General features: G+C 44.6%; 3 protein-coding genes across 13 annotated transcripts in view; all 3 read left to right on the top strand.

The window, feature by feature from the left end:
• hppy (MAP4K3-like protein hppy) overlaps window positions 1-5806 on the top strand; it is a 40322-nt gene extending 34516 nt beyond the window's left edge. Inside the window, exons 8-14 of one of the 4 annotated variants that reach the window (XM_002058859.4) lie at window positions 305-343; window positions 3421-3763; window positions 3829-3955; window positions 4016-4813; window positions 4876-5097; window positions 5167-5293; window positions 5658-5806. In XM_002058859.4, the coding sequence (XP_002058895.2) occupies window positions 305-343; window positions 3421-3763; window positions 3829-3955; window positions 4016-4813; window positions 4876-5097; window positions 5167-5293; window positions 5658-5757 (1756 nt within the window). In that variant the 3' untranslated portion in view covers window positions 5758-5806. Of the gene's footprint in view, window positions 1-304; window positions 344-2505; window positions 3764-3828; window positions 3956-4015; window positions 4814-4875; window positions 5098-5166; window positions 5294-5657 lie in introns of all 4 variants that reach the window. The other 3 variants (XM_032437125.2, XM_015169246.3, XM_070210606.1) reach the window with 3 other exon arrangements.
• A 1128-nt stretch (window positions 5807-6934) lies between these two features.
• LOC6635350 (ribosomal RNA-processing protein 8) lies at window positions 6935-8141 on the top strand. The gene has a single exon (XM_002058860.4). The coding sequence runs from the start codon at window positions 7029-7031 to the stop codon at window positions 8097-8099; it is 1071 nt and encodes a 356-aa protein (XP_002058896.1). The 5' UTR covers window positions 6935-7028; the 3' UTR covers window positions 8100-8141.
• A 1311-nt stretch (window positions 8142-9452) lies between these two features.
• Window positions 9453-24752, top strand: cora (erythrocyte membrane protein band 4.1 like coracle). 8 transcript variants are annotated; one of them, XM_070209565.1, is made up of 17 exons: window positions 9454-9496; window positions 9758-10016; window positions 15949-16011; window positions 16264-16473; window positions 16540-16985; window positions 17059-17211; window positions 17269-17627; window positions 17695-17816; window positions 18156-18281; window positions 19017-19179; window positions 19241-19290; window positions 19653-22649; window positions 22859-23080; window positions 23229-23330; window positions 23445-23606; window positions 23946-24056; window positions 24125-24752. In XM_070209565.1, exons 4-17 carry the CDS (start codon window positions 16327-16329, stop codon window positions 24188-24190), a joined length of 5226 nt encoding a protein of 1741 aa, XP_070065666.1. In that variant the 5' UTR covers window positions 9454-9496; window positions 9758-10016; window positions 15949-16011; window positions 16264-16326; the 3' UTR covers window positions 24191-24752. The 8 variants fall into 8 exon arrangements, with proteins under 8 accessions (XP_032293039.1, XP_032293040.1, XP_070065666.1 ...); XM_015169250.3 differs by lacking the exon at window positions 18156-18281 and adding an exon at window positions 18584-18610 and having other exon boundaries at window positions 9455-9496; XM_032437150.2 differs by having other exon boundaries at window positions 9457-9496; window positions 22077-22649.
• The last annotated feature ends 720 nt before the right edge of the window (window positions 24753-25472 follow it).

Raw genomic sequence — 25472 nt, 5'->3', positions numbered from 1 at the left:
TGTGTTTAATTAGCCCTAACAGCATCCTTTTCTTCGTTGATTTCCATTTAACGGCGCCCGCTTTACAGTTACAGCTACAAATAACAGTTAAAGATTTTCAGCATATACAAAACACAATTTTGAAACCAAATTTATTCACAAGTTATGACAGTTGCTTGACTTTTTGTTTTGGTTTTATTATTGAAAATGTTTTTACACTTTTTAAACTAATTTTCTTTTTGTTTCTACTGGAATCTTAACAACGATTTATTATTCTTTTATTTTCGTTTTCTTTTCGTATATTTTTTGTGTTTGATTTTTGTAGGAGCCTCTTACAATATATTGATGAGGAACTAAAGTTAAGGTAACTACACCAAATAATTTCTTTTGTGAAACAAACAAAAAAAACCAAAACTTAGATTTAGCTGGGCAAATTAACTAAGCAACACGACACTTACTACCTCTCAAATCCCCCCTACACATACAATATCATATAGACAATACGCACACAGAAACATGTTTACAAAGCTCAACTAACTGGTGAAGTTTCCTACACACATGCATAGAGGTATCTATCCACACACAAATACACCGAGACAACGTTTCCTTAGAGTCAAATTTGAGTCTCCCTTTTGTCCTACTACTCCCTCGCTCCTTATCTCTTTCTCTCTCTCTCTCTCTCTCTCTCTCTCTCTCTCTCTCTCTCTCTCTCTCTCTCTCTCTCTCTATCTATCTAATTATCATCTGTGGCTGGCCAGTGTTAGTTTGTTTTTACCTTAATCTCACCTACTTTGTGTCTATATTTTTTAACTCCCATTTTCTTCAATTTATTTACTGTCTTTATTTACAAGTTTCTGCAGTCCTTGTATTTATTTTGTTAATTTTGTGTTTGTTTGGTTATTATCTGCTTGGGCTCTGTTCAAAGCTTCTACGGTGCGTATACGTAATTTGCATTTGTCTGCTGTGCATAATACGCATACGCACAGCGTTCTCTGTCGATAGCTAAATTATGCGTGGACTATAAAAATAAAGATTCAACCGACAGACGAAAACAATTCTTAACTAATTCATACAAGCATGCGATCATACGGAAATTTAACGAGTCCATCCGTAGCCCGGACCCTTTTTACAACTTTCCGTCTATTGTTTATTTAGTGCGTGCGTAAAGAGTTGTCCACACATTGCTTTTATAGTTATTATAACTCTTATGGCCGCTGCTAACTGGTGCCAATAATCCCGGGTAGACCTTTATTTATTTGATTGCTTGCCACCCCATAAAAGGGCATCACATTTGTATTGTCTTATTGTATTCTACCAAATGGCATATGACACAAATAAATAAGAAAAACGGAGAGACCTATTTGGGCAATTATGCTCCGGCATAGACACAGCCACTTCTGCCGCGGGCGTTTATTAAACAGAGGTGAAAGCTTGTCAAAATATGCGCACAAGCGTAACTTTTCCATTTGCCAAAAGGCATTAAAATTCCCAAAAATATTATTACAAAAATACCCGCAGCTCACACAAAAGCCTCATTCTGCACTCGATTGCTAATTGAACAAATGATGAATTGATGAATTGTGAGCTGTGGCATGTTTAGGAGCAACAAATTGCAAATAAGGCTGGCAAAAAAAGGAAAGGACAGTACTCAAAACTAATTTGCAAATGAACAGACGGCCACTTGCCTCGTCTCCATGCGCCCCTTCCCCCTACCCCAGCACACATGCCCGCCTTTGAGCAACTGTTGAGATTTTTCATAGAGAATTGCAGCTCTTCTTGTTTTCTATTTTGCTGCTGCTTGCTTCAATTCATTTCATTTCGGATATTGCTGAAATTGTTCATTTTTTTTAAGAATTATTTTTCTCCGTGTGTTGTGCTCTGTTTTGTGTGTTTCGGTTTCCATTTTCTGTGCATTCATGTGCGAGGCTATTTTCTATTCGTGTGCGTGTGCGTGTGTGTGCCTTTGCCTGTGGATCTGTGTGTGTGTGGAATGCATATTTGTTTTGTGCACAGTTTTGCATCTTATGAATAATTTATGGCATTCGCATTACCTTATTTATTTATATTGCGTCACATAAGACCAGTCCATATTTTATTATAGAAACCATTCCTAGTCTTGTCTCTATTTCGCGGTGTTGTCCAACCTATTCGAATGCATGTGTTGCACACTAACATCATCAACAACAACAACAACTAAAATAACAACAACATAAGCCATCACATATATCCTCGGGAGATTCACCCAGACACACCCACACACGCAGTCTTACTATTAACCCATTTGGAATGCAATTCTGACACCCCCCACACACACTACACGTCCAGTCTGAAGCTGCACGCAACAACAAAAACAACACCTTCGGCTCACTCCACGAACACAAATCCTCGCCTCTAGAGAGGGCCTACAAAGTGATAGTTGTGCGTTTATCAAGAAGCTCAAACACTTTGGCTTTCTTTTTCTTTCTCTTCCCATGCGGATCTCACTTGCTCTCTATCCCTATCTTTCTCTCGCTGTGTCGCTCTTAGAGCAACTTTGCCATTGAATGACACCAAAGATTCGGCACTTAGTGCCGAGTGCAGCTGCTCCAACAATTGCGTCGCTGGAGGCGGCATCGTCAGCGGGGGCGGTGCATCGACAAATGGGGGCTACAGCGGGGCTGGCGCGGGCAGCAGCAACAGCAGCGCCGGCGGCATCATTAGCGGCGGTGGCGGTAGCGGAACCAGTGGAGGCCATCATTACCACCACCATCAACATCATCATCAGCAGCAGCATCATCATCATCATCACTCCTCGGTCACGGGCAGCGGCACAGGCACCGGCACCGGCATAGCCAATGTCGTCATAGCCACTCAGCACAACCACCACAACCACAACCAGAACCACCAGCACCACCATCACCAGCTTAACCAGCAGCAATCAACCACCGCACTGACCACATCCAGCACCAGCAGCGCCTTGGCCTCCAATTTGAATTCGAATCTGAATCCCATGAGCATCTCCGCCTCGCTGGTCTCCATGCCGGGCCTAAGCGCCTATCTGGGCCTCTCCAATTTACGCACCACCAGCATTGGCGATGGCGATGGCGATAACGACATCAATCTAGACGTCGACATTGCCATGAATAATGCGACTCCTAGTGGCGGTCCGATGGCGTCTTCTGGGTCGTCTGCTGCTGCTGCTGCTGCTGCTGCTGGCGCCGCCGGCGGCTGTGCCTCTGGGTCGGCATCAACTTCAGGCGCTGGTTGCTCCGCCTCCGCTGCGCACTATCTGCGCAATAGCAGCAACTATCGCTCGGCGGCGGCTGCGGTATCTTCAGCCGCGTCTCATGGTGGCGACATCCATGGGCTTGGGTTGCTTTCATCGCTCGCATCCGGCAGCACATCAGCAGCAGCGTCATCCGCATCCTTTTATAATCGCCTCCTACTACTCGATAATTCCAGCGGCGATGCAGTCGGCGGCAGTGGCGGCAGTGGCGGAGGCGGCGGCGGCGGCAAAGGCAGCAATGGCCTGGACAGGCACGAGGCGATTGCCACGCCCCCGGCTAGCACACAGTCAGCAGGCGATGGCTTCTTGCATTCCAACAGCGCTTCAACCAGCTCAGCGGCGGCGGTAGCTGCTGCGGCTGCAGCTGCATCGTTATCTGGCGCCGGCGTCACAGCCAGCAGCTCGACGCATGTTTACCAGAATCTGCTGCGTAGCGGCAGTGAAGTCCTAGAGTCATCCCAGACGGACGCGACCGGCAGCGAGAACAGCAACTGTGATTACCGAAGCGAGAGCAACCAGGTGAGTATCTGAAGCTGATTGAAGGGTAGATGGGATGATTTCTATGTTGTATACGGTATAAACAGAATGGAGTAGAGGACTCGCCGCGACGCCACAGCTCCATGGATCAGCTTATCGGTCTGCTCAATGACATGGGCAAGACGTCGCGCACGCGCAGCCTCAGCGACGGCGGTGCCCAGGACGATGACGAGGGTGAGTGGGAATTGGTGGTCAGATTAGTCCAGCTAAAATAATCCCCATTTCCCGTTGCAGTCGAGAAAGAGGCGCAGCCGGATCTGCTGAATAATACGCCACCTGTGCCGCCAAAGCGTTCGCATCGCCGACGGCATACGCCGCCGAGGCCCATCTCGAATGGGCTGCCACCGACGCCCAAGGTGCACATGGGCGCTTGCTTTTCCAAAATCTTTAACGGCTGCCCGTTGCGCGTGCACTGCACCGCCTCGTGGATACATCCTGAGACACGGGATCAGCATTTGCTGATTGGAGCCGAGGAGGGCATCTACAACCTGAACATGAACGAGCTGCACGACGCGGCCATTGATCAGCTCTTCCCGCGCCGCACCACCTGGCTATATGTGATCAAAGACGTGCTAATGAGCCTTTCCGGCAAATCCTGCCAGCTGTATCGGCACGATCTAGTCGCACTGCACTCCAAGCAGACGGTGCGCTTCTCGCTGCACATGAACAAGATACCGGAGAGGCTTGTGCCGCGGAAATTCGCGCTCACCACCAAAGTGCCCGACACGAAGGGCTGCACCCAGTGCTGCGTCACCCGGAATCCGTACAACGGATACAAGTATCTGTGCGGTGCGACGCCCAGCGGAATCTTCCTGATGCAGTGGTATGATCCGCTCAACAAGTTTATGCTGCTGAAGCAGTGCGAGTGGCCGGCCATCAGCATCCTAGGCGGCGGCCATGGTTGCGTTCAAAACGGACATACGCCCGTATTTGAAATGATCATCACGCCCGAGCTGGAGTATCCGATTGTCTGCACGGGCGTTCGAAAGGCCCTCAACGGCTGCCTCAAGTTGGAGCTGATCAACATGAACAGTGGAAGTCCGCATTCGATGCACTGAGGCAACAGTTGATTAACGCTTCGTTCCATGTTTCAGGTGCCAGCTGGTTCCACTCGGAGGACTTGGAGTATGATGCCATGGCCACAATGGTGCCTCGCCGTGATCTCTTGAAGGTGGTGCGCGTTCATCAGGTAGAGAAGGATGCAATTCTTGTCTGCTATGGCAATGTGATGCAGGTGGTCACCCTGCAGGGCAATCCCAAGCAGCACAAAAAGATGGTTGCCCAACTCAATTTCGACTTTAACGTGGACAGTATTGGTATGACATCTCGCTCTGGCTCTCATTCTCGATTTCCTTATCCCAATATCAATGATTCTTTTCCTTTAGTTTGTCTACCGGACAGTGTATTAGCATTCCACAAGCACGGCATGCAGGGCAAGTCTCTGCGCAATGGCGAAGTGACGCAAGAGATCAAGGACATGAGTCGAACCTATCGGTTGCTGGGCAGCGATAAGTAAGTATATCCAATACTCTTGCTAGAGAAAACCTTTTAATCTGTCTGAGTGACGCATTGGTGACTTCAGACTTAAAAATGGATAGAAAACAGTTGTATGCAACTTTTTAGTTTGTTTTAATCAGTTTTCGGAATATTCTCCCTTCCTGGGCAGACATTGGAGTTCCCTTAGTTTATTTGGGCTATTGACCGATTGATTTAAAGCCTCCTTTTCAAATCTCTTCATAAGAAGTTAATGACTTGGAAGGAGTTCAGGCTATTACTTTTAGCATAGGTGTAATATTTCTTGAGCAGGACAGAGCCCGATAATAGCTACTGCTGTTTAATATATAAATCTATCTCGTTTTCTCGTTTTCGTTGCTAGGGTCGTCGCCTTGGAGAGTCAACTACTGCGCACCGGCTCGCTGGGCAGCGAGGAGGGGCACGATCTGTACATCTTAGCCGGTCACGAGGCCAGTTACTAGGCGGCGCTACTTGTTATTTTATAAATATAAATACACATATGATACAAGATTCACACACACACAATAAATTTGAGATGCAAGCGAGCAGCTGTCGTCGGGCGGCGTCAACTACTAATTGTAATTGAATTACTCGTAGGCCGTAAGCTAAATTAAATACAAATCAAGCATAGGAAACTACAATTTTGAGGGCTACTTAGAGCGCATTTAATTCTAAAACGAGATTCTTGAGTCTCCCCCCACCCCCATTTTTTCCATTCTTTGCCAAAATCTCTAGGAATGTAGTTAAATGTATTAAACGAGTTAAGCCGCACAGTCAGTCTACCCTGTTCCGTTGTAATTATATTTTTGTATTACAAAGAGATAAAAACAGAAATGCTTTAAATTGTATGCCTAACTTTATTGGTATTTTGCATAACAATTCATTTTAGAGAGAGAGTAAACAAAATTTGTGTAACGAACACAAAGCAAAAAAATTTAGTTTATAGTTTCGAGAGATCCGGAAAAGAAGATTGAAGCAGCTAAAGAGTCAAAGTTGGCAAGTTGAGGTAAGGCGCGTAATTATTGTCGTAATATTACTGAAAATTTAACAGAAATTGCATAGGTTTTAGCCATTGTAAATCGCAAGTGTTTTGTAGTTGGTAATGTAAAGCGAAACTGCATTAAAAAGTCGTCTAACAACCGACAAGAAAAGTCTAATAAATGTGAAAATTGAATGGATGGAGCGCATAAGGTTTGTTGGGAAACAAAATAGATTAAGCATTTTCTTAATAAAAAATAAAAACAAAAAAACACATTTGAACAACAGTTTACAATAAATTGTTAAGACCTTCAAATGGCGCCTGTATTAGTTGTACGTTGAAAACTGATTGTCATAATTACGATTTTAGCCTAAGAAGAAATCAATTTTCCGAGCACACACTTTTTTCATCAGTTAAAAAAATATATGCTTTAAGTTAATTAGTTGTACGTGAATAGCGAGAAACCGAAAATTATAAATTAATACAAAAACTTGTTGAACTTTAGTTTAGTGCAAAAATAAAAATTATTTAAAAAGAGATTTGCCTTTTTTTTGCCTTTTTGAAAAGCGCGCTTTTTGCATCGAGTTGTCAGCACTTTTAAAAAGAAGATGTTTTGTGGTATTATTTTGCTCATTTTTTTGGTATTTATGCTATGACCGGCTACGGTCACACTGACAATAACAATTCAATTTCACGTGTTGCCCAAATTATTTTATTTATAAATCAATCAAATTAAATAAATAATAACAAAATATGGTGTTCGAGGTGCCACCGTGGGACAAGGGAGCTGAAGTCATCCAATTCAAGCCCGTGCAGGAAGCGGCCAGTGGAGCCGCTGCCAAGACAAAAGCCAAAAAACTCAAGAAGAAAAAACCAAAGGCAAAGAAGCAGGCGGATCAGTCAGATTCTACACGGGCAACAGTCGCGGGCTACAGACTGGGCAGAGGGCCGCTAGCGCCGCCGCCGGATTCCTCAGATGATGAGGCGGACGATGAGCTGCGGGCCATGCGCAAGGTCAGAAGCGGACGCATTGAAAAGCAGCGGCCAGCAGCCAAAACAGCCAAGGATAAAAAGAAGCAGCTGACACTACTGAAGCCAGCCTTAATACAGGATGCAGTCGAGGCCATGGAGGCGACGCCCACAACCGCAGCAGCTGGCCCACCGACCACGTTGGCCAATAAGCTGCAGTCAGAGCTGCTGGGCGGTCGATTTCGCTACATCAATGAGCAGCTGTACACGATGAACAGCCAAAAGGCGGAGCAACTTTTCCGCTCGGATGGCGATGCCTTCGAAGCCTATCACGCCGGCTATCGTCAGCAGGTGGAGAAATGGCCAGCGAATCCGTTGGCGCGCATCATTAAGACCATCAAGAGGCTGTCCAAAACGGCCATCATTGGTGACTTTGGCTGCGGCGAGGGCATGCTGGCGAAATCGGTGCCCAATAAGGTGTACTCCATGGACTTGGTCTCGACCCGGGCCGACATCATTGCCTGCAACATCACCAAAACGCCGCTGGAGCCGCAATCGCTGGACGTAGCCGTCTACTGCCTCTCGCTGATGGGCACCAACCTCACGGATTATCTGCTGGAGGCGAACCGTGTGCTCAAATTGCACGGCAATGTCTACATTGCAGAGATTCAGTCCCGCTTCGAGGATGTTCGCGAGTTTGTGCGCTTTATGAAATCTTGCGGATTTGATCTGGTCAAGAAGGATGTGGCTGTGAACTATTTCTACTTTTTCCAATTTCGTAAAATGCAACACGTTGACAAGCTAGTCAAACTGAAGCCCTTCTCGCTCAAGCCTTGCCTGTACCGCAAGCGGTAGCACTAATGCATTGAATAAATAAATGTAGTTAAATAATTCATATTTTTATTGGTTTTTTTTCGAAAAGTGGGCTTGGTCCTGGATATAAAGAACACAAAACGCGCAACCTTGCCGCGATCGGACTTTAAATACTTGAGTTATGCCCATTTGGAGTTTTCAATCTGAAAATCTCCGCTATTTCTCGCCCAAAATCTTTCGACAAAAGTCCTGATTCTCCAACATTTCGCAAAATGCAGTAGACGTGAGGCAAGCTTTTTATGCAATAGATGGCGCTTACTATTTGTAAGAAACTACATCATTCAAACAAGAGATGGCGCTTTGGAGAAGGACAAAACGACTCCGTTATAATTTTAAAGTTTCTGGTTTTTTTTTAGCGATGTTCCGGTTAAAAATTAGTACGATTTTGTTTATTTATACCTTTTTGCGCTCGTATCTTGCCGCGATTGGACTTCAACGATTCGAGTTTTTGGAAAATTTGCAATTGTAAGTCTAAAAAACATCATTGCATACTTTCACATGCAATATTGAAAGATATTGCGTAAGTAAAAAAATCGTTGCATACTTCCATATGCGAGATCATACTGTTTGCACTGCTTGCTGCTGTTTAGCCGGTGCGATGACTTCAAGCAGTGCATGTACAGAAAATTATCACAGCATACTCTTAAGCGGAAACCTTTATGTGTCTATTTGATAAACAAACATTTGTAACATTCACAAGCGCTCAAAAATAAAAAAACACGAGTTATTTATTTATAACATTTATTTTATTCTCTCAACACACATAGCTGTCTGGCACCCCCTGGAACATGCGAACTTCCGATTTGAAAAGAGACCTAAGAGACCACGACCCAAAGTCGTGGACGTCATAACTCCAAAGGCTTCAAACTTTATTACGCGACTTATTTTATATATATATATTATTACGCGCCCTTTTAAGACACGTAGAGGAGGAGTGGGAGAAGTTCGAATGCGAAGGTTTCATCCAATCGAACTCTCAGATCACACAATCATTGTAAATTTTTATGTTACATTTATTTACATTTAGCAGTTGAATAAAAAATATTCATATTCGTATAAGTTTAATTAACGTTGTTTCCATAATAACGGTCCAATTGAAATGAAGCAAACAAAGTGTAAAACTCAGGTTATGAGCGATGCTCAACAGTTGAGCAATTGAGCGTTGCCATCTAGACCAGAAGGTGGGCACTTACGCTTACGTTTTGTAGCCATGACGTCATGCGCGCTCTTTTTCTCTCTCTCTCTCACTCTCTTTTCATACTAACTCAATTCGTGAGGCAGTGGTTGCTTTGCGACTGTGACTCTGCCTCTTCAATATAAAAATTTATCTCAGTACCAGTTTGCTCTTCGTGCGTAGCATTTCGAATATTTTTATCACGGTACGTTAGCCGCCGCAGGCCAATAGGGAAAATATAATAACAGGCAAGAGAATTGCCAGAAAAAAAAAATCATTGCATCTGTGTGCCAGTTGCGAAAATTCGCGCGCAATTTTGTGTTTATAAATAAAAATAGTACAACTTAAATTTTGGTACCGCATTAGTGCACTATTTCACACACCCACGCCTAGTTTCCACCCAATTACTGCGCTCACTCTCTATTTTACTATTCTCTATTACTCACTCAACGTCAATTTTCAACAGGTATTCAACGACGACGACAACAACAACAACAATAAATTGTCTTTTTTTGTGTTCAATAGAAAAAGTGGCCAAGAATTTGCTTATATGTATTTGGTGTACAGCTGTGTGTGTGTGTATTTGCGTATGTGCAAAGTCAACTAAAATCTGCCAGGCGTTTGTGAAAAGTGAAAACAAACGAAAACGTAATTGTGGAAAAGCGCCGCAAAGTATTCAACGCTTCCTGTGGATTAATAACTGAAAATTCGAGCACAGCTTACTCGTAAGTAACGGCAACTGCAACTTCAACTTGAGCTTTAATTTTCCATTTAGCTGTATGTGGTCTCATTCCATTGCAACAACGGCAAACGCGCCATTAACTGTTGTTTAGCTCGCACACAAGCTATTTTTTTTTTTTGGGCTGTGGTCAGAGTTTTCGATTGCCTGCTTCGACTCCGAATAATTTTATGCTTTTGACATACACACACAGCAAGAACAGTATGACTTCATATCACACACATACACACACGCACACGGGCACACACAAATAAAAGCTAAACACTCTCTCACCACGCTCTCAGCAGAGTGGCGAGTGGAAGAGAGCGAGAACGTTGACGCTGTCGCTTTTTGGCCATAGCTTCGTCAAGCTTTAGGTGTATCTTTTCGTACGTTTTCTTTTCTGTTTCTTTTGCTACTTTACGAGTTATTTTTGCTGTTGCTCTTGTTGTTGTTGCTATCTCACTCGTTGTCGCATTTTGTGTTTTTCTCAGTTGTTTCGCATTTGGCTTTCGGTCACTGCTACAAGCAGGGGCGGAAAGTCGACAAATTCTTATTGGCAAGGGAAAGGCGCGTAGTCAAGGAGACACATTCAAAACATTCAACACATGCCGCATGAGATACAATTACAGTGAAACCTCTTTAGACCGGACATATACGGCTCCCATATTGTTGTTATTGCATGGGAAATATAAAAACTAAAATTGTACATTTTTTCAAGATTTTGCTGTCAATCAAAAATATTATTTTCCTTCGAAATTGTTGTCTTCTTCTTCTTGTAAAATCGCACAGATTTCGTTGTTGAGTTTTCACTGTATACAGTTGTGTGCGTGCTTAAGTAATTATTGCCCCTTATCCATGAAACGTGTAAACCTCCCCATTTAATTCAATACGATCGAATGAATATGAAATGCGACACAGTAAAACATTTTCGGTCTGGTTAAAAGATGGAAAACTGCACCGCTAGTGGAAATGGCTGTTGAGATTGTTTAGGCCCGCCGTTGACTAGCGAATAGGGGCGCCGGCGTCGGCAATGTCGACGTCGACGTCACTGGCACAAAAATAAACCAACAGCTGCCTTGGAAATTGATCGTTAGGCAGGTTATTTCCTTATCAAGCGTAAACTTAGTGCGTCTCCGTGCTTTTTCTCTATTGGCATTTTGTTTGATATTGAATGCTAAACGTACGAAGGAAGTCTGAAAGCTTTTTGGCCATTGCACTATGAGTGATAAGGCTAGCATTACTCACACGTACTTGGCCCGATAAGATTCCTAAACAAACACAGTGCGAATTTGTACAAATAATCGAGGCTAACTATCAGTTATGAATGGTGCAGGTAACTCTGCATAGATAACCTATGCGTCACTCGTCAAAGCGGATTTTCACAATAAATGGAAAGCCTTATGAAGAGAAGACGCGGACGTGGCTTGCATTTGGGACAGAATATTTGACCCAAATAGTACAACTAGCCACATCCATGTACGCACACATAACAATAAAAGCCTACTCGCCAATGCAAGTTGAAGTCTCTCAAGAAGACGGAGTGAGCGAGAGAGAGAAAGAGAGAGGGAGGGAGAATGAAAGAGCTTGCATTAGAAACCGGTTATTGCTTGGCCAAGAATTTGGCTACACAGCAGACAAACAAATAAAGGAAACGAGCAAAGCAAATGCTAATAACTGTACAAAAGAGTAAACTGTGCGAGTCGAAAAAAAAAACAAATTATAATAAACTGTGGCCAGCGAGAGCCAGAGCCAGAGTCAGATCCAACAGACTTAACCACACGCAAGCACACGGGCCCAAACGTGAAAAACACCGTGAAAAACCTGAATTCAACAAAAGCCACAGTCGAGGCAAGTTTAGCCCCCTTCCTCTCGCTCCTACTACAAAACGCCAAGAGCAGCGGTTGTAGTGGGAGAACAAGGTGTGTCGCCGCGTTAGAAGAGACCCAAAGAGAGCGAATGGCTCTCTTAGCCAAAGTCAGGCTTTACTCTAGCTAACGTTAACTTGAAAATATTGGGTCACTGCAACGCGCGCTGACACATTGCGCCGAGTTTCCACATCAGCCAAGTTTATTGATACATCAGTGCAGATGCTCCCTCATGATTTTTAAGATTGGGCTATTTTCGAGTTGTTACCGCCCTCTATCTACTCTTCCCGATGTGTCCATGTTTTCCAACAGATCGAAAACAGCTTTTTGCTCCAAGCTAAACGCTTTCCCCCCACACACACACACACACACATACACACACACAGATACAGGCACGCACACATTTTTGCATTGAATTTTCTATTTTTATTTGTTGTCGCATCGATTTTTATTGTTGTCGAGGGGGGCGCTATGATTTATGTGGCTAAAGAGCCTGCTGTGTATTTTGGTTTGTTTACTGGTTTAGTGGGACTACCCACTCCCCCCTGCCTCGCCTTGCCAGCCCCAGCTGGCGTCTATTTGTGGGTGGGTCTGGGTTCGATAACTCTCCGGCTGCATGGCAGCCGCCTCGAGTTCGTTGGCTACATAAACTAGAGGCGTTGAATACTTTAAATAGCAAAATGTTAGGGCGTGAGTCGCATTGATTTGCTTCATTATACCCTGTACCCATTGAGAAGTTGTAAAGGGCTTATTACTTGTGCCCAAATGTTGGGAATAGGCAGAAAGAGGCTTCCCCAAAGTATATTTAGAAGTAGGTATCTATATATAATCTTTGTGTAGACTTCAACTTTTGGCATGTACTCGTACTCGGCAGCTTAGAGCTGTATAGGGTATCTCTAAATCGAGTACACGCGATCGGCAAGAATAATCTTGGTTCGGGGCTATGTTTAGAAGTGGGGCGACGATTCGTCAAGCGCCATCGAGCAAAGCCGCTGACGCATACCCGCATCGAGTGCATGAGTAGAGAAGCCACCAAGTGGCCAAGTGCTCGATCCACTTTTTGCATTGGTCAACAAGTGCAAACTATTTACAACTCGGCCGTCGACTGGAACTGGGAATGCAACTGGAGCGGATCTGGCTTATCGTAGCAAATGTCGCCGTTTTTCCTGTCAGCTTCGCTTTGCCGATAACCGCAAACATGGCGCCAACTTCCGATTCAGTGCAGCAAAAATACGTGTGTGAATCCCATCCAAGGCAAAAATATCGATTGACCCATTTATTTAAATATTTGTGTCTGATGGAAGCAAACAACTTCTTTCGCACGCACACCCAAAAATACACTCGTATAAACATCTGAGTGTGCGACTTGTGTGTAGTTCATAAATTTATATATCATCATCATCATCCACATTTTGTTGTGTATTTACGAAAAATGCGAAAGCATTTCATGCGGAAGTTGCCCGCACCGTGCTACACCTGGTTATTTGCGGATGTGAGCACCGCCTGCAACTCTTCTACTCATTTTCTATACAATTTTGTATCTTTTGAATACAATTTATAGGTAACGCTTCGATGATCTTCAAACAGGTGAACAGCTACAACTTTTGTGCATTTCACGCGTTAATATGAACCCCTCTATTGTGAGCTGGCAGTTGTGAATAGCGGTTGCAAATACTCACACACACCTTCTAAAACTGACGTCACTGCAGCAGCAGCAGCAGCAGCAGCAACAGCAACAGCAACAGCAACAGCTCCAACTTCAGATGACCTAATGCCATGACGGAATATGACACATGGGAGGGCAGCCACCTCATCGGGTTGAGGTTGGGTTTGGGGTTGGAGCTCAGGTTCATATTCATCGAGTAACTGTTTGTTGTCCGAGTAAATTGAATTTGATTTAAGTTGTATTAAATTAAACTTAATTACGGCCTCTCGCTGAAGCTCGCTCGACATGCCCAGACCCAACTTAATTGAATTGACCGCCAGTGCCACAGGCCGAGCGAATCTTTGCCAGCCTTTGGCATTCCGTTCCCATTCCACGCACTTAATCTTCACAGTATGACAGAGAAAAGATGTTAATTTTAGTATGACTGGAAAAAGTATTCAGACAATTCTCAAGTACACTGCGTACTTGAATATTATTCAACAATACTTGCTATCAAAATGTTACACAAGCAATTTGCATACAACAAACAAATATTTATGTGTATTCAAAAGTTGCTGAAACAACTTGAAACTCATTCGGAGTTTTGAGTATACAATTCTATGTTGTTTTTTTTTTTTTACTGTTCGCATGCTTTTCAATTCTGCCTGCCACAGTCGGTCTTTTTATAAGTTTAAGTATGTAGATACATTTTTGCTCACGCCCCGAAACAGTGGTATACAGTGAGGCAACATCGCCATGATTAGAAGCACACCCAGACCTCAGACGGCGTACCAGCCCCAGATCGTGTGTGCGTGTGTGTGTGTGTGTGCATTTTAGCTACTTGATGAATTTCACCTCGACCTCCTTCAATTGAAGCGTTCGTTCATTCTTCTGTTTTTGGGTGTCGACGGCGTCTTGCAAAATATTGCGCAAAATATTGTTGCAGCAATAGAACAATTTCAATAATTTGTGGAAATTCCTCTCGATGATGATGTCATCATTAATGCGATACGAAAATAAATCATAGCGCGTTCGAGAGCACCCAGCATACTATATTTAATGTGTTAATAACATTCGCAATTGCAATCTTAAAATAAAAATTGCAATTCCCCTCTCTGTCTCTCTCTCTCTCTCTCGCTCTGTGATTCATGCTCCAATCTTGCATCTATCAATCGGCGAATTGTGGCCCCAGAGACGAAACATTTCACTGTCAATCGCCCGGAATGCTATTCATGTGCTGCCGATTTGGAGTATTGTGGCGCGTACTTAATAATTATCCCGGTGACTTAATATGGATGATGTCAACTGTGGGAACAGATTGCCCAAAACATGAATGCTACTGTTGCCGCTCGCATTTAGTGGATGAAAATAAGCACAACACAAGCACAAGCCGCTTGATATTATAATAAAAATTATATGGCTGTCTGTTGGCTGTTTTCTGGCAACTCAACATTTGGAACATTTTAGAAGGCACGATGACGCCACCAACTGCGAAATTGTGACGCGCTGTTTTATTTTATTTTGGTGTCTTTGAGAGGATTTCGAATCTAGTTTTTTTTTTTCAGCTTTATTTGTTTTTTGCTATAAACCGACTGCCGCGTGCCTCGTGCGGTTGCCTTGATCAAAACTGGTTCAGCCTGTCTAGCGATCGCTCGGGAAGATTCTGCTTCACATGTAACTTGCGCGATCATGACGCTAGATCGAGAAAATAAAAAGTGCAACAAATTTCAAATCAATTAAACATTCAATTGATCACTTGCCCCGATGCTCTCCCCCTCTCTCTCTCTCTCTCTCTCGCCCTGTCTCTCTCTCTCGCTCTCTTTAAGTTTCGAATGTTGACTGGGTGTGGTGCGTCGATATAAAGCGATAGAGCATTATTTATTAGCGTTAAGCCACCAAAAAAAAAAATGTTTAAAATATATTTTTTGTGCAATAAAATATAGAAGCTCTGTACTTGCGGTTTCAGGCGGGAATAAATGCGACCATATGACGCTGATTCGCATCGCCGACTTAACGCAATCTTATACGATCCCGATATTTATATGTATATAGAGTTTGTGGATCTTATGTCACGGTCGATTTAGTTAACAACCCTTGACACTTTGGCATATATTAGTTGATTAAGAAGACAATACAAAATACAGGGAGAGTTCTGCACACTTTCTCTAAGCTACAGAGGTTGGCGAAGGGAGCTGTGGGGGCGTGAAGTTTTTGTTTAATTAAAACCGGCCTGACTTCAAATAATTTCCAGCTCGCACACATCTGGCCTCAAAATACTGTTGCTTCTTTTATGGCCGTTGGTCAGCATCTGGTTTTATGGTTTTGACTGGGATTATGTTGAGGTTGCGGCTTTCGCTAGTTAAACTTTAATTTCAGTCTGAACTCGAGTGGCTTAAGCATTTAATGGTACACTTTTATATTCACAGCTCGTCAACAACTACGCTCACAACAAGTAGAATCCGCTGCAGAAACTATTGACCTCGTTTCAAGTAAGTATGAGTGTGTATGTGAATGCGAGTACTGGTACGAATAATGTCATCGCATGACATCATGAGCCTTTGGGGTGGCTCAAAGGGGCTTCTGACAGTTTGCTGGCGCCAGCAGGCGAGTCCAGACACCGTTCTGCGGACCGGAGACCACACGCATTCGCTCGATTGCAGTGGGCACATCCGGTTGTACGGGCTTCCTCCTGGCACATCTACAAATTGTTGACTTAATTATTGATTGTGTTCATATTGCAGCGCCGTTTCTCTCCTCCTCGATTGCATTCAGCAAACTGTCTGCGTAGCTGAGCGTCTAGAACGATGCCGGCGGAAATTAAACCATCCGCGCCAGCGGAACCGGAAACACCAACCAAGAGCAAGCCGAAGAGCAGCTCATCGACCTTCTCGAAGGCCGCACTGGCACGCGTCACACTGCTCGATGGCTCCATTCTGGACGTGACCATTGATGTGAGTAGTCCTTGTCTAATGCCGGCCTTAATCTTATCTTATTTCCATACGTTATCTCTAACACAGCGTAAAGCCAAGGGTCGTGACCTGGTGAACTCGATCTGCGCTGGTCTTAATATAATTGAGAAGGACTACTTTGGCTTGACCTATGATACGCCTACCGATCCGCGTGTTTGGCTCGATTTAGAGAAGCCCGTGGCGAAGTTCTTTCGCACAGATCCTTGGCCGCTTGCGTTCGCAGTCAAGTTCTATCCACCGGAGCCGTCACAGCTCCAGGAGGACATCACGCGCTACCATTTATGCCTGCAAGTGCGCAATGACATTCTAGAAGGACGTCTTCCCTGCACTTTTGTGACGCACGCTCTTCTCGGCTCGTACCTTGTGCAGTCGGAGATGGGCGACTATGATCCCAAGGAAATGCCGACACGCGCCTATCTGAAGGACTTTAAAATTGCACCCAATCAGACATCAGAGCTCGAGGACAAAGTCATGGATCTGCATAAGACTCACAAGTAAGCAGAGCAAATATCACCCATTGATGTCGAAACGCCTTAACGACTGTTCTATCTTCTACTTTTCGCACAGAGGTCAATCGCCCGCAGAGGCAGAGCTGCACTATCTCGAGAACGCCAAGAAGCTGGCCATGTACGGTGTGGACTTGCATCCAGCTAAGGACTCAGAGGGCGTGGACATCATGCTGGGTGTGTGTGCGTCCGGTTTGTTGGTTTATCGCGATAAGTACGTAGCTCCAAAATTTCCATCGATTTAAATAAAAGCAACAACCATTTCTTGAAGATTGCGCATTAACCGTTTCGCTTGGCCCAAGATCTTGAAGATCTCGTACAAGCGTCACCATTTCTACATCAAGATACGACCGGGCGAATTCGAGCAATACGAATCCACCATCGGTTTTAAGCTTGCTAACCATCGTGCCGCCAAGAAGCTGTGGAAGTCCTGCGTGGAGCATCACACCTTCTTCCGTCTGATGACACCAGAACCGAACACCAGGTCCACGCTGTTCCCACGCTTTGGCTCCAAGTACCGTTTTTCGGGTCGCACCCACTACGAGAGCAAGGCAACACCCGTTGACCGCACGGCGCCCAAATTTGACAGAGCGCTATCCGGAGCGCGTCTCTCATCTCGCAGCATGGATGGCAAGTCCCTATATTCAAGCAGCCAAACTCATAGCTCAGAAACTAACTATTAATCCTTTACGCACAGCACTGGCTATAGCTGAAAAGGAGAAGGTGGCCCGCAAGAGCAACACCTTGGACCATCGTGGAGATCGAAGCCTGGACACAGATCCACATGCCCGTAGCCCCATTAAGAACAAAAAGGACAAGGTAACTAGCCGGCTTAGCTGTTGAGCCTGCCAGCCTGTCAGCGTTGTTAATGACTTGAGCTGAATATCACATGTTTAACGATTTATGGGAGTGTTAACCAGATATTCTTTTTACTTTACTTTTTTTTCTCGGTTTGTTACTAACTCTAACTCACAAACCAAAACACATGCACACACACACACACACGCACACACACAACTATCGTGTGCCCCATTGTCAATGACAAAACGTGCCTGTTGTCCTGCTGCTCGTTGCTCGAATCGAATCCAATCTTGCCGTTGCTAACAAACAAACTTGTTCTGACATTAACCCTTTATAATTAAATAATCAATTAACCAGTTAATCCGTGAATCGAGCACCGGTACAGCCTCAGCCTCCTCGCAGAGCTCACTCGAGGGAGACTATGAGACCCACATCGCTGCCGAGGCAGCGTCCGCTGTTGCCGATTTTTCGTCTCTCGCTCAGGTTACTGTTTAAAAACTGTTCTTAAAAAATCGTATCAAGAATGCGATTCCTTTATTCCTAACCACTTTACTCCAGATTTTATTTCTTTGGCTTGACTTCTGCTTTCTTTCATTTTGATCGTTGTGAGCTTATCTATAGAAAAAAATTGTGTATATTCAATTCCGACCTGCGCATAGTATAATATGAAAGCAATTTAAGTTCTACTATTTTATAAATTTATACTATTTTATAATTTACCTACTAACCTTTTTAATGCTAATTTTATTTTGATTACATAATTGCCTTTTCCTTCACTCTGGAAGCCTATGAACGCGGACTTCCTAGTTATGGTAAATTTTGTATAAAGCAAGAAAACTATTACTCAGCCCTCATATCTTCTCTACTATAGATAAAAACCGTTTCGTCTGATTTACATTTGCATAAAACTTTACTATCCTGATTCAAATACATATATCCAATCTAAATTTGATCTGTTTAGTTCTATTTAAGTTCTCAATGTCTACCTCATTTGCGCTCCATTATTAAAAAGGGTTTGGTTAAAACTACATTAACATTGTATGATAATATCACTGCATTAATTGTATAATAATACACATAATACATTGACATTTTTGGCGCTTTATCTTACCTTTTAACCGGTTGTTTATGTTGCATGTTTCCGTAAGCGTTGTCTCTATTGTATTTTATAAAACTGCTAAAAGTCAGATTTTAAACGTCGTGTGTTTTATCTCACAGGATGACGAGAAGGAGGCAAAGTTGCGCGAAAAGAAGCTAAGGGAAAAGGAAGAAAAGGAGCGCAAGGAGCAGGAAAAGCGAGAGCAAAAAGAGAGAGAAAGGGCCGAGAAGGCGGCTAAAGCAGCTGCTGCCGCTGCAGCCGCGGCCGCAGGTGCAGTCAATGGTAATTGGAGAGCCCAAATACATACATTGAGATATATTTATTAAAACCATTTGCTCCACAGGAAATGACGAACTTAACGATTCGAAGAAATCGGATACATCTGGCAGACGTGTAAGTGTTATCAAAAGATAATTATACATTTTTTTTTAGATATAAGGACTTTGGTAATATAAGATTCGTTAAGTATTTAGCATTAAGCTCTTATGATATTGCCCAGCGTAAGACCTTTTCGCACTGTTTGCGCCCGCGCCCGTGTATATACAACCATATTAGTCCCATCCCAAGCCCAACCACACTTAAGTTCAGCTCCTAAGTAATGATAGTTTGTATTTTAGTAGTTAATCCAATTTTCTTATAAGTTCCATCTATTTTCGATTTTAATTTTGTATTCCCCCTCCAATTATTTCGTTTTATGTTTCCACTTTTGATTTATTGGCGTTCCGTGATATTGCGCTGCCTGAAACGGGTAACAGGGTGTTGGTATATTCTCGTCGGGTCGCAAGAGCAAGAGCGGTTCACCGTCAAAGGATGGCAAGGACAAGTCCGGCAAGGACAAGGACAAGGAAATGGGCCGTCTTGGTTTGGTGGTTACCTCTGGTCTGGGTGAGCAAGAGCAAGGCGATGCCAATAGAGATGGTGACAAAAAGCGCGGCTCGACAACACCCGGCGTTACCCGTCCCTACGAGTATGCCGTAGATGCTGATGGCAAAGCCAGTAGCCCCACACGCAAATCGTACACGCCCGGCGGCTTCCGCTACGACCAGGATCCAAATAGTGGCAAGCAACTAGGTGCCGATGGTCAAGAGCAGCTCTCGCCAACATCGCAGCAAAAGAAAATCGGGCTGGCCTTTAACTATGCGCCAGGCAATGAAAATGCCCTCAAGGAGACCGCCGAGAAAATCAAGTCCGGCCAATTGTCGCCTCGCACACAGGACAAACTTAACCGCGGTCAGCTGTCGCCCAAGTCGAGAGCCAAACTGCTGCAGGATGGCAACCTGTCGCCAACGACGCGTGCCAAGCTGCAGGGCAGTGCTGTGGACGCCGCGGCAGTGCCGCTTAGCGATGGCCAGAAACGCTCGTACTCGCCCACGAAGGGTCAGCAAGGCCAGCAGGGCTATGCGTCGGGTGCACGCGGCAGCTACAAGCCAATTATTGATCCCACGGCTGAGTTCCTCGAATCCCAGCGATACAATAAGGAACCTGGTTATGTGGGCGTTGCAGCTGGTGCTGCTGGTGCCAAGCCTGGTTCGCCAACAAAAGCTGCAGCTGGAGCTGGATCTCGTGCAAGTGCGGGTCCTGGTGCAGCTGCTGGCGCTGGTACTGGTGCAGCTGGCGCTGCCGCGGCTGCCGCTAAGCCCAAGAAGAAGCGCGTTAAGATTATGGTCATCACCTCGAAATTCGATCCGACGACCAAGCGCATTGATGCCGAAAATGGCACTATCGAGCATTCGACGGGCATCCTCGACCCAGTGACAGGTCGCATTGATACCAAGTACGGCGTAATTGATCCCAAGACTGGCACTTTGGAGGCGCTGAATACTAAGACGGGCAAAAAAGAATTGTTCCAGGGCGATTTGGATCCAAAGACGGGCAATCTTCATTTGGTTACAGGCGTCACAGATCCCAAAACAGGGCGTATCGATGAGACTTTGGGCCAGATTGTATGCATAACGCCACAGGATAATCCAGTTGTTGAACTGACCGTCATTACAAGCCGCATTGATCCCGCGACGGGCAAGATAGATACTGTTAACGGCGAGGTCGAGCGCTCGCTTGGTGTCTTGAACCTAGACTCGGGCTTGTTGGATACAAAATATGGTGAGATAAACACACGCACCGGTGAGCTCAAGGCCATCGATCCGAAATCTGGCAAGATTGTGGTTACCAAGAATGTCAAGGTTGATCCTGGCACTGGCCAAATCACCATACTGGGCGTAATCGATCCGAAAACGAATAAGATAGATCCTAACCAGGGCCGCATCATTGAGGTCGGTCAGCAAATTGATCCAATTGTCGAAGTGACATCCCTGGCTGGCAAATTCGATTCGAAGAAGAACATTATCGATCCCAAAACAGCTCAGGTGGAAACATCTGGCGGCCAATTCGACCCAAAGGCGGGCAAGATCGACACAAAGTATGGCCAAATCGATTTGGTCAAGCACACAATCACCTTCACGGACCCCAAGTCGGGCAAGACGGTAACACGCGACATCAAAATCGAGCCAGCCACCGGACAGATTGTGTTGAAGAACCAGATCAATCCGAAAAACAACAAGCCAGACAAGGATTACGCACGCATCATTTCACTACGAATCGTTCAACAGCGCGTGGATCCAGCAACAAAGGCACCAATCTCACAGGTCAGCGCTGCCAAGGACAAGGACATTATTGTTGATCCCAAATCGAACCAGATCTGGGTGCCGACCGGTGCCAGTGATCCCAGCACCAAGGAACAGCAGTACATTTCCAGCAGCGTGGATCCGAAAACAGGCTACGTCATTACCATCTACGGCTACCTCGATCCCAAGACCCATGAGATCAAGAAACAAACCAAGCTCGACCCGAACACCATTAAGATCGAGCCCTCGTCTGGCAAGATCTATACCGCTACCGGGGAAGTGGACAAGGCCACTGGTGAACCGCTTTATGCTGCCACTCAGGTGGATCCCGAGTCTGGCGAGGTTTATACCAAGCTGGCGCGCGTTGATCCAAAGACGGGCAAGATCATTATCGTACGCATTTTGCTCATATCGAAAACAGACGAACGTGGTCGCCCAGAGGAAATCGACCCAGAGACCTGCGAAATCGATCCCGTGTCTGGTCGTGTTCTTAAGTTCTTCAACAAAACCGTGTATGTTTATAATATGATTGATCCGGTAACTGGTGAAATTGTACAGGTCGATCCTAATGATCCCCGGTTCGCTGGTGCACGCACCACAGTAACCCACACGATGACCCTGACTGGCGAAATAGATCCCGTGACAGGCCGTATCAAGAGCGAGTATGGCGATATCGATCCGAACACGGGTGACATAGATCCGGCAACAGCTGTCACTGATCCAGTTACGGGCAAGCTGATTCTCAACTACGCACAGATCGATCCCTCGCACTTTGGCAAACAGGCCCAGGTGCAAACGACCACAGAGACGGTGCCGATCACACGACAACAGTTCTTCGACGGCGTCAAGCACATTGGCAAGGGTGCGCTACGTCGCGACTCTGAGGGCAGCTCGGACGACGACATGACCCAACAGTACGGCAGTGATAATGTCCAGGATATTGTGCTAAGCACGTTGAACCAAGCTGGCGCCGGCAGCAAGCTGGGCAAGCCAGTGAGCACGCCCACTGTGGTGAAGACGACAACGAAACAGGTGCTGACCAAGAACGATGGCGGTGTCACACACAACGTAGAGGAGGAGGTGCGCAATCTGGGCACCGGCGAGGTGACCTACTCGACACAGGAGCACAAGGTTAGCACCAGTTGTGAAATTTAATACGTTTTGGGCACAAGCTCTCGCGCTTCTTTCTTAATCTGAATGCCATCATTTAGCCTTGATTAATTTGAGTTTATCCTTTCTATGCCTTTTTTTGCTAATCGCCTTTGCTGTTCTCGTTGCTGACATTAAATGTTGTTGATTACGCACTAACCTCACCGACAATCACGTAACCACCCACCTAGGCTGATCCAACACCTACCGATCTAAGTGGCGCCTATGTCACGGCCACCGCAGTCACCACCCGCACAGCCACCACGCACGAAGATCTGGGCAAGAACGCCAAGACGGAACAGCTTGAGGAGAAGACCGTTGCCACCACCCGCACCTTAGACCCGAACAATCAGCAGCAGCGCGTTGTCACCCAGGAGGTGAAGACGACTGCAACGGTAACAAGTGGCGATCAGGTAAGAAATTGATTTGCCAAAGAGCTCGCATCGCATGGCTGTACTTTTTGACTTGCATGAACTGATTGTTTCTGACTTTTAATTTCACTTTTGATTGTATTTCATTTGTTGCATTGCCGTTGTTATTGTAAATGTTGCTCCCATTAAGTATCAGAGACGCGACAGTGTGTCGTCGACCAGCTCAGGCGACTCTGGTACACCCATCGATGGGCCATATGATGGTTCCAGCGTGGTACGCACTGACACCCAGGTTTGTAGTAGACACAATTGAAAGTTTAACAATCCTTTGGAGCTTATCATTGTTTATATATAAAAACCTGCATTATGCCATCATTGTTTTAACATTTTGTCTCTCAACCCGCAGAAATCTCCGCTGTATGCAAGCTCTGCAACCACATCCGCTGGCCCACACGTTGAAAGCACCAGAGTGGTGCTCGGCGAGGATACGCCTGGCTACTCAGGACATGGCGAGATCATCTCTACGCAAACCGTGAGCAGTAAAACCCGCACCGTGGAAACGATTACCGTAAGTTACCCCACGCAATCCGTTACTGAACCAGCGTTAGTAAGTATTCGGAGGTAGGATTTTGTTTGACTTTAACTTAACTTCAATTTCCTGTATTCGTATGCGCCCCACTGTACATTTTATACATTGGTCTCTTGTCCAAATTGGTAATATGGTGTGCATTGTATAAAATTGAACAACAACAAATATATATATATATATATATAAATCATTCAAACATCTTGAACCTCGAAGTCAATTAATATGGCCTTTTATTAGCGAATCGGTAGAATTACGTCAGAGACAGTTGTTAAGTGAGCTTGGGAAACATTACTAATCTTTCTTCTCATTTGCCAACAGTACAAAACCGAACGCGATGGCATTGTTGAAACCCGTGTGGAGCAGAAAATAACAATTCAATCCGATGGCGACCCAATTGATCATGATAAAGCCTTGGCTGAGGCAATACAAGTGAGTTGAAACGACAGTCTAAACAAAAGTACAGGGTATTCAAACTGTTTTCAAATTTATTTTTGCAGGAAGCGACGGCTATGAATCCAGACATGACAGTCGAGAAGATTGAAATTCAACAGCAAACGCAGTAGATTTTATAATTATATTTAAACAATTACGAAGTAAAAGCCACACAGCTTCAGACCACAGTTAACAGTTCACCCACACACACACACACACACACACACTCAGACCACGCACCACCAACATACAATCAACAACAAATCAAAGTACACAGCACATCCAGTACACCTTTTATACTACCTACCTACTTAAGTTTATAGAGACGGACATACTGAAGAAGGCCACATGACTAAATATGAAGAATACAATATTTTCTACAGAGCTATCCATAACGTTTTTGAAGAAATACATATGCCCATATGTTTACAATATTTTTTTTATTTTTTAAATACAAAACTGTTGTTTATAACTACCTTTTATTATTATTATGTATGTCTAACAGAATGCATTACAAAGCTAATGCCTAAAGTATATTGAATGTGCAAACGCAAAGTTAAAAGAGAAAATGAGATAAAAATTATATAAATATATAAATGTATTCATTACATATTTGTAAACCACAATTGCATTCAAATAAAAAGAAAACTTCAATGTACACACTTTCCAAGTTGATATTCATATCAAAAGTAAGCCAAAGTGTTTGAATATTCAATGAATGCACGCGCCGCAGGCGATATAAATCAGTAATTCATTGTTCAAAACAGACGCCAAATTGTTGGCAAAAAGTAAAAATAAGGCCCCTCCGACTGAACTCTGGCATGAACTGCGCCACATCATCGCAATTAACAACAACAATAAAAACGAGGCAAATAGAAAACAAATGAACCCATTGGGAGTTCCCCCACATGCAGGACATGTTCAGCGATAAGGACATTGCATTAACATGAAATCCAATTCGCAATTTCTCCAGCGACAACTCGCGACCAGCAACGAGGCAAATTATTGTAATGCAATATTTATACAGCTCACCGAAACGGGCAGTTGGTTGGGGCCCCTGCTAATAATATAACGTTCCATGGCAGGAATTTCACTTGGCCTGCTACCTTTTGCCTTTCCTTTTGCTCTGTTCTATGCAATTTTTAAATTGTTGGCCGCAACATGCAAAAAAATGTCAGCAAACGATTAAAAAGAGCACACAGCTGCGAGTCGTGGGTGTGGATCAGCATAAAAAACCGTAATTAAAGTGGAGCGTACAAGGTGACTGACTAATGCATTGATTCATAGTTTAGATATAAAGCGCTCCATGCCCGATAAAACTTCAAATGCGAGGCGTTGAAATTCTGCACCCTTGCCTGCGGTCAATCCATCAGCTAGTGGGGCCCCCTGTCAGTCAGTCAGTCAGTCACTCTG

The sequence above is a fragment of the Drosophila virilis genome, chromosome 5 (genome assembly GCF_030788295.1).
Source record: "Drosophila virilis strain 15010-1051.87 chromosome 5, Dvir_AGI_RSII-ME, whole genome shotgun sequence".
Lineage (NCBI taxonomy): Eukaryota > Metazoa > Arthropoda > Insecta > Diptera > Drosophilidae > Drosophila > Drosophila virilis.
This window is presented reverse-complemented; position numbering and strand designations above follow the sequence as displayed.

What these genes read in the sequence shown, in the direction of transcription:
- LOC6635350 (XM_002058860.4), top strand. Translation starts at nt 7,029, where the DNA reads ATGGTGTTCGAGGTGCCACCGTGGGACAAGGGAGCTGAAGTCATCCAA.
- cora (XM_070209565.1), top strand. Translation starts at nt 16,327, where the DNA reads ATGCCGGCGGAAATTAAACCATCCGCGCCAGCGGAACCGGAAACACCA. An exon ending in TTAAGAACAAAAAGGACAAG is followed by an intron (nt 17,817 to 18,155) that starts GTAACTAGCCGG and finishes TCAATTAACCAG; the next exon opens with TTAATCCGTGAATCGAGCAC. An exon ending in CGGTAACAAGTGGCGATCAG is followed by an intron (nt 23,081 to 23,228) that starts GTAAGAAATTGA and finishes GCTCCCATTAAG; the next exon opens with TATCAGAGACGCGACAGTGT.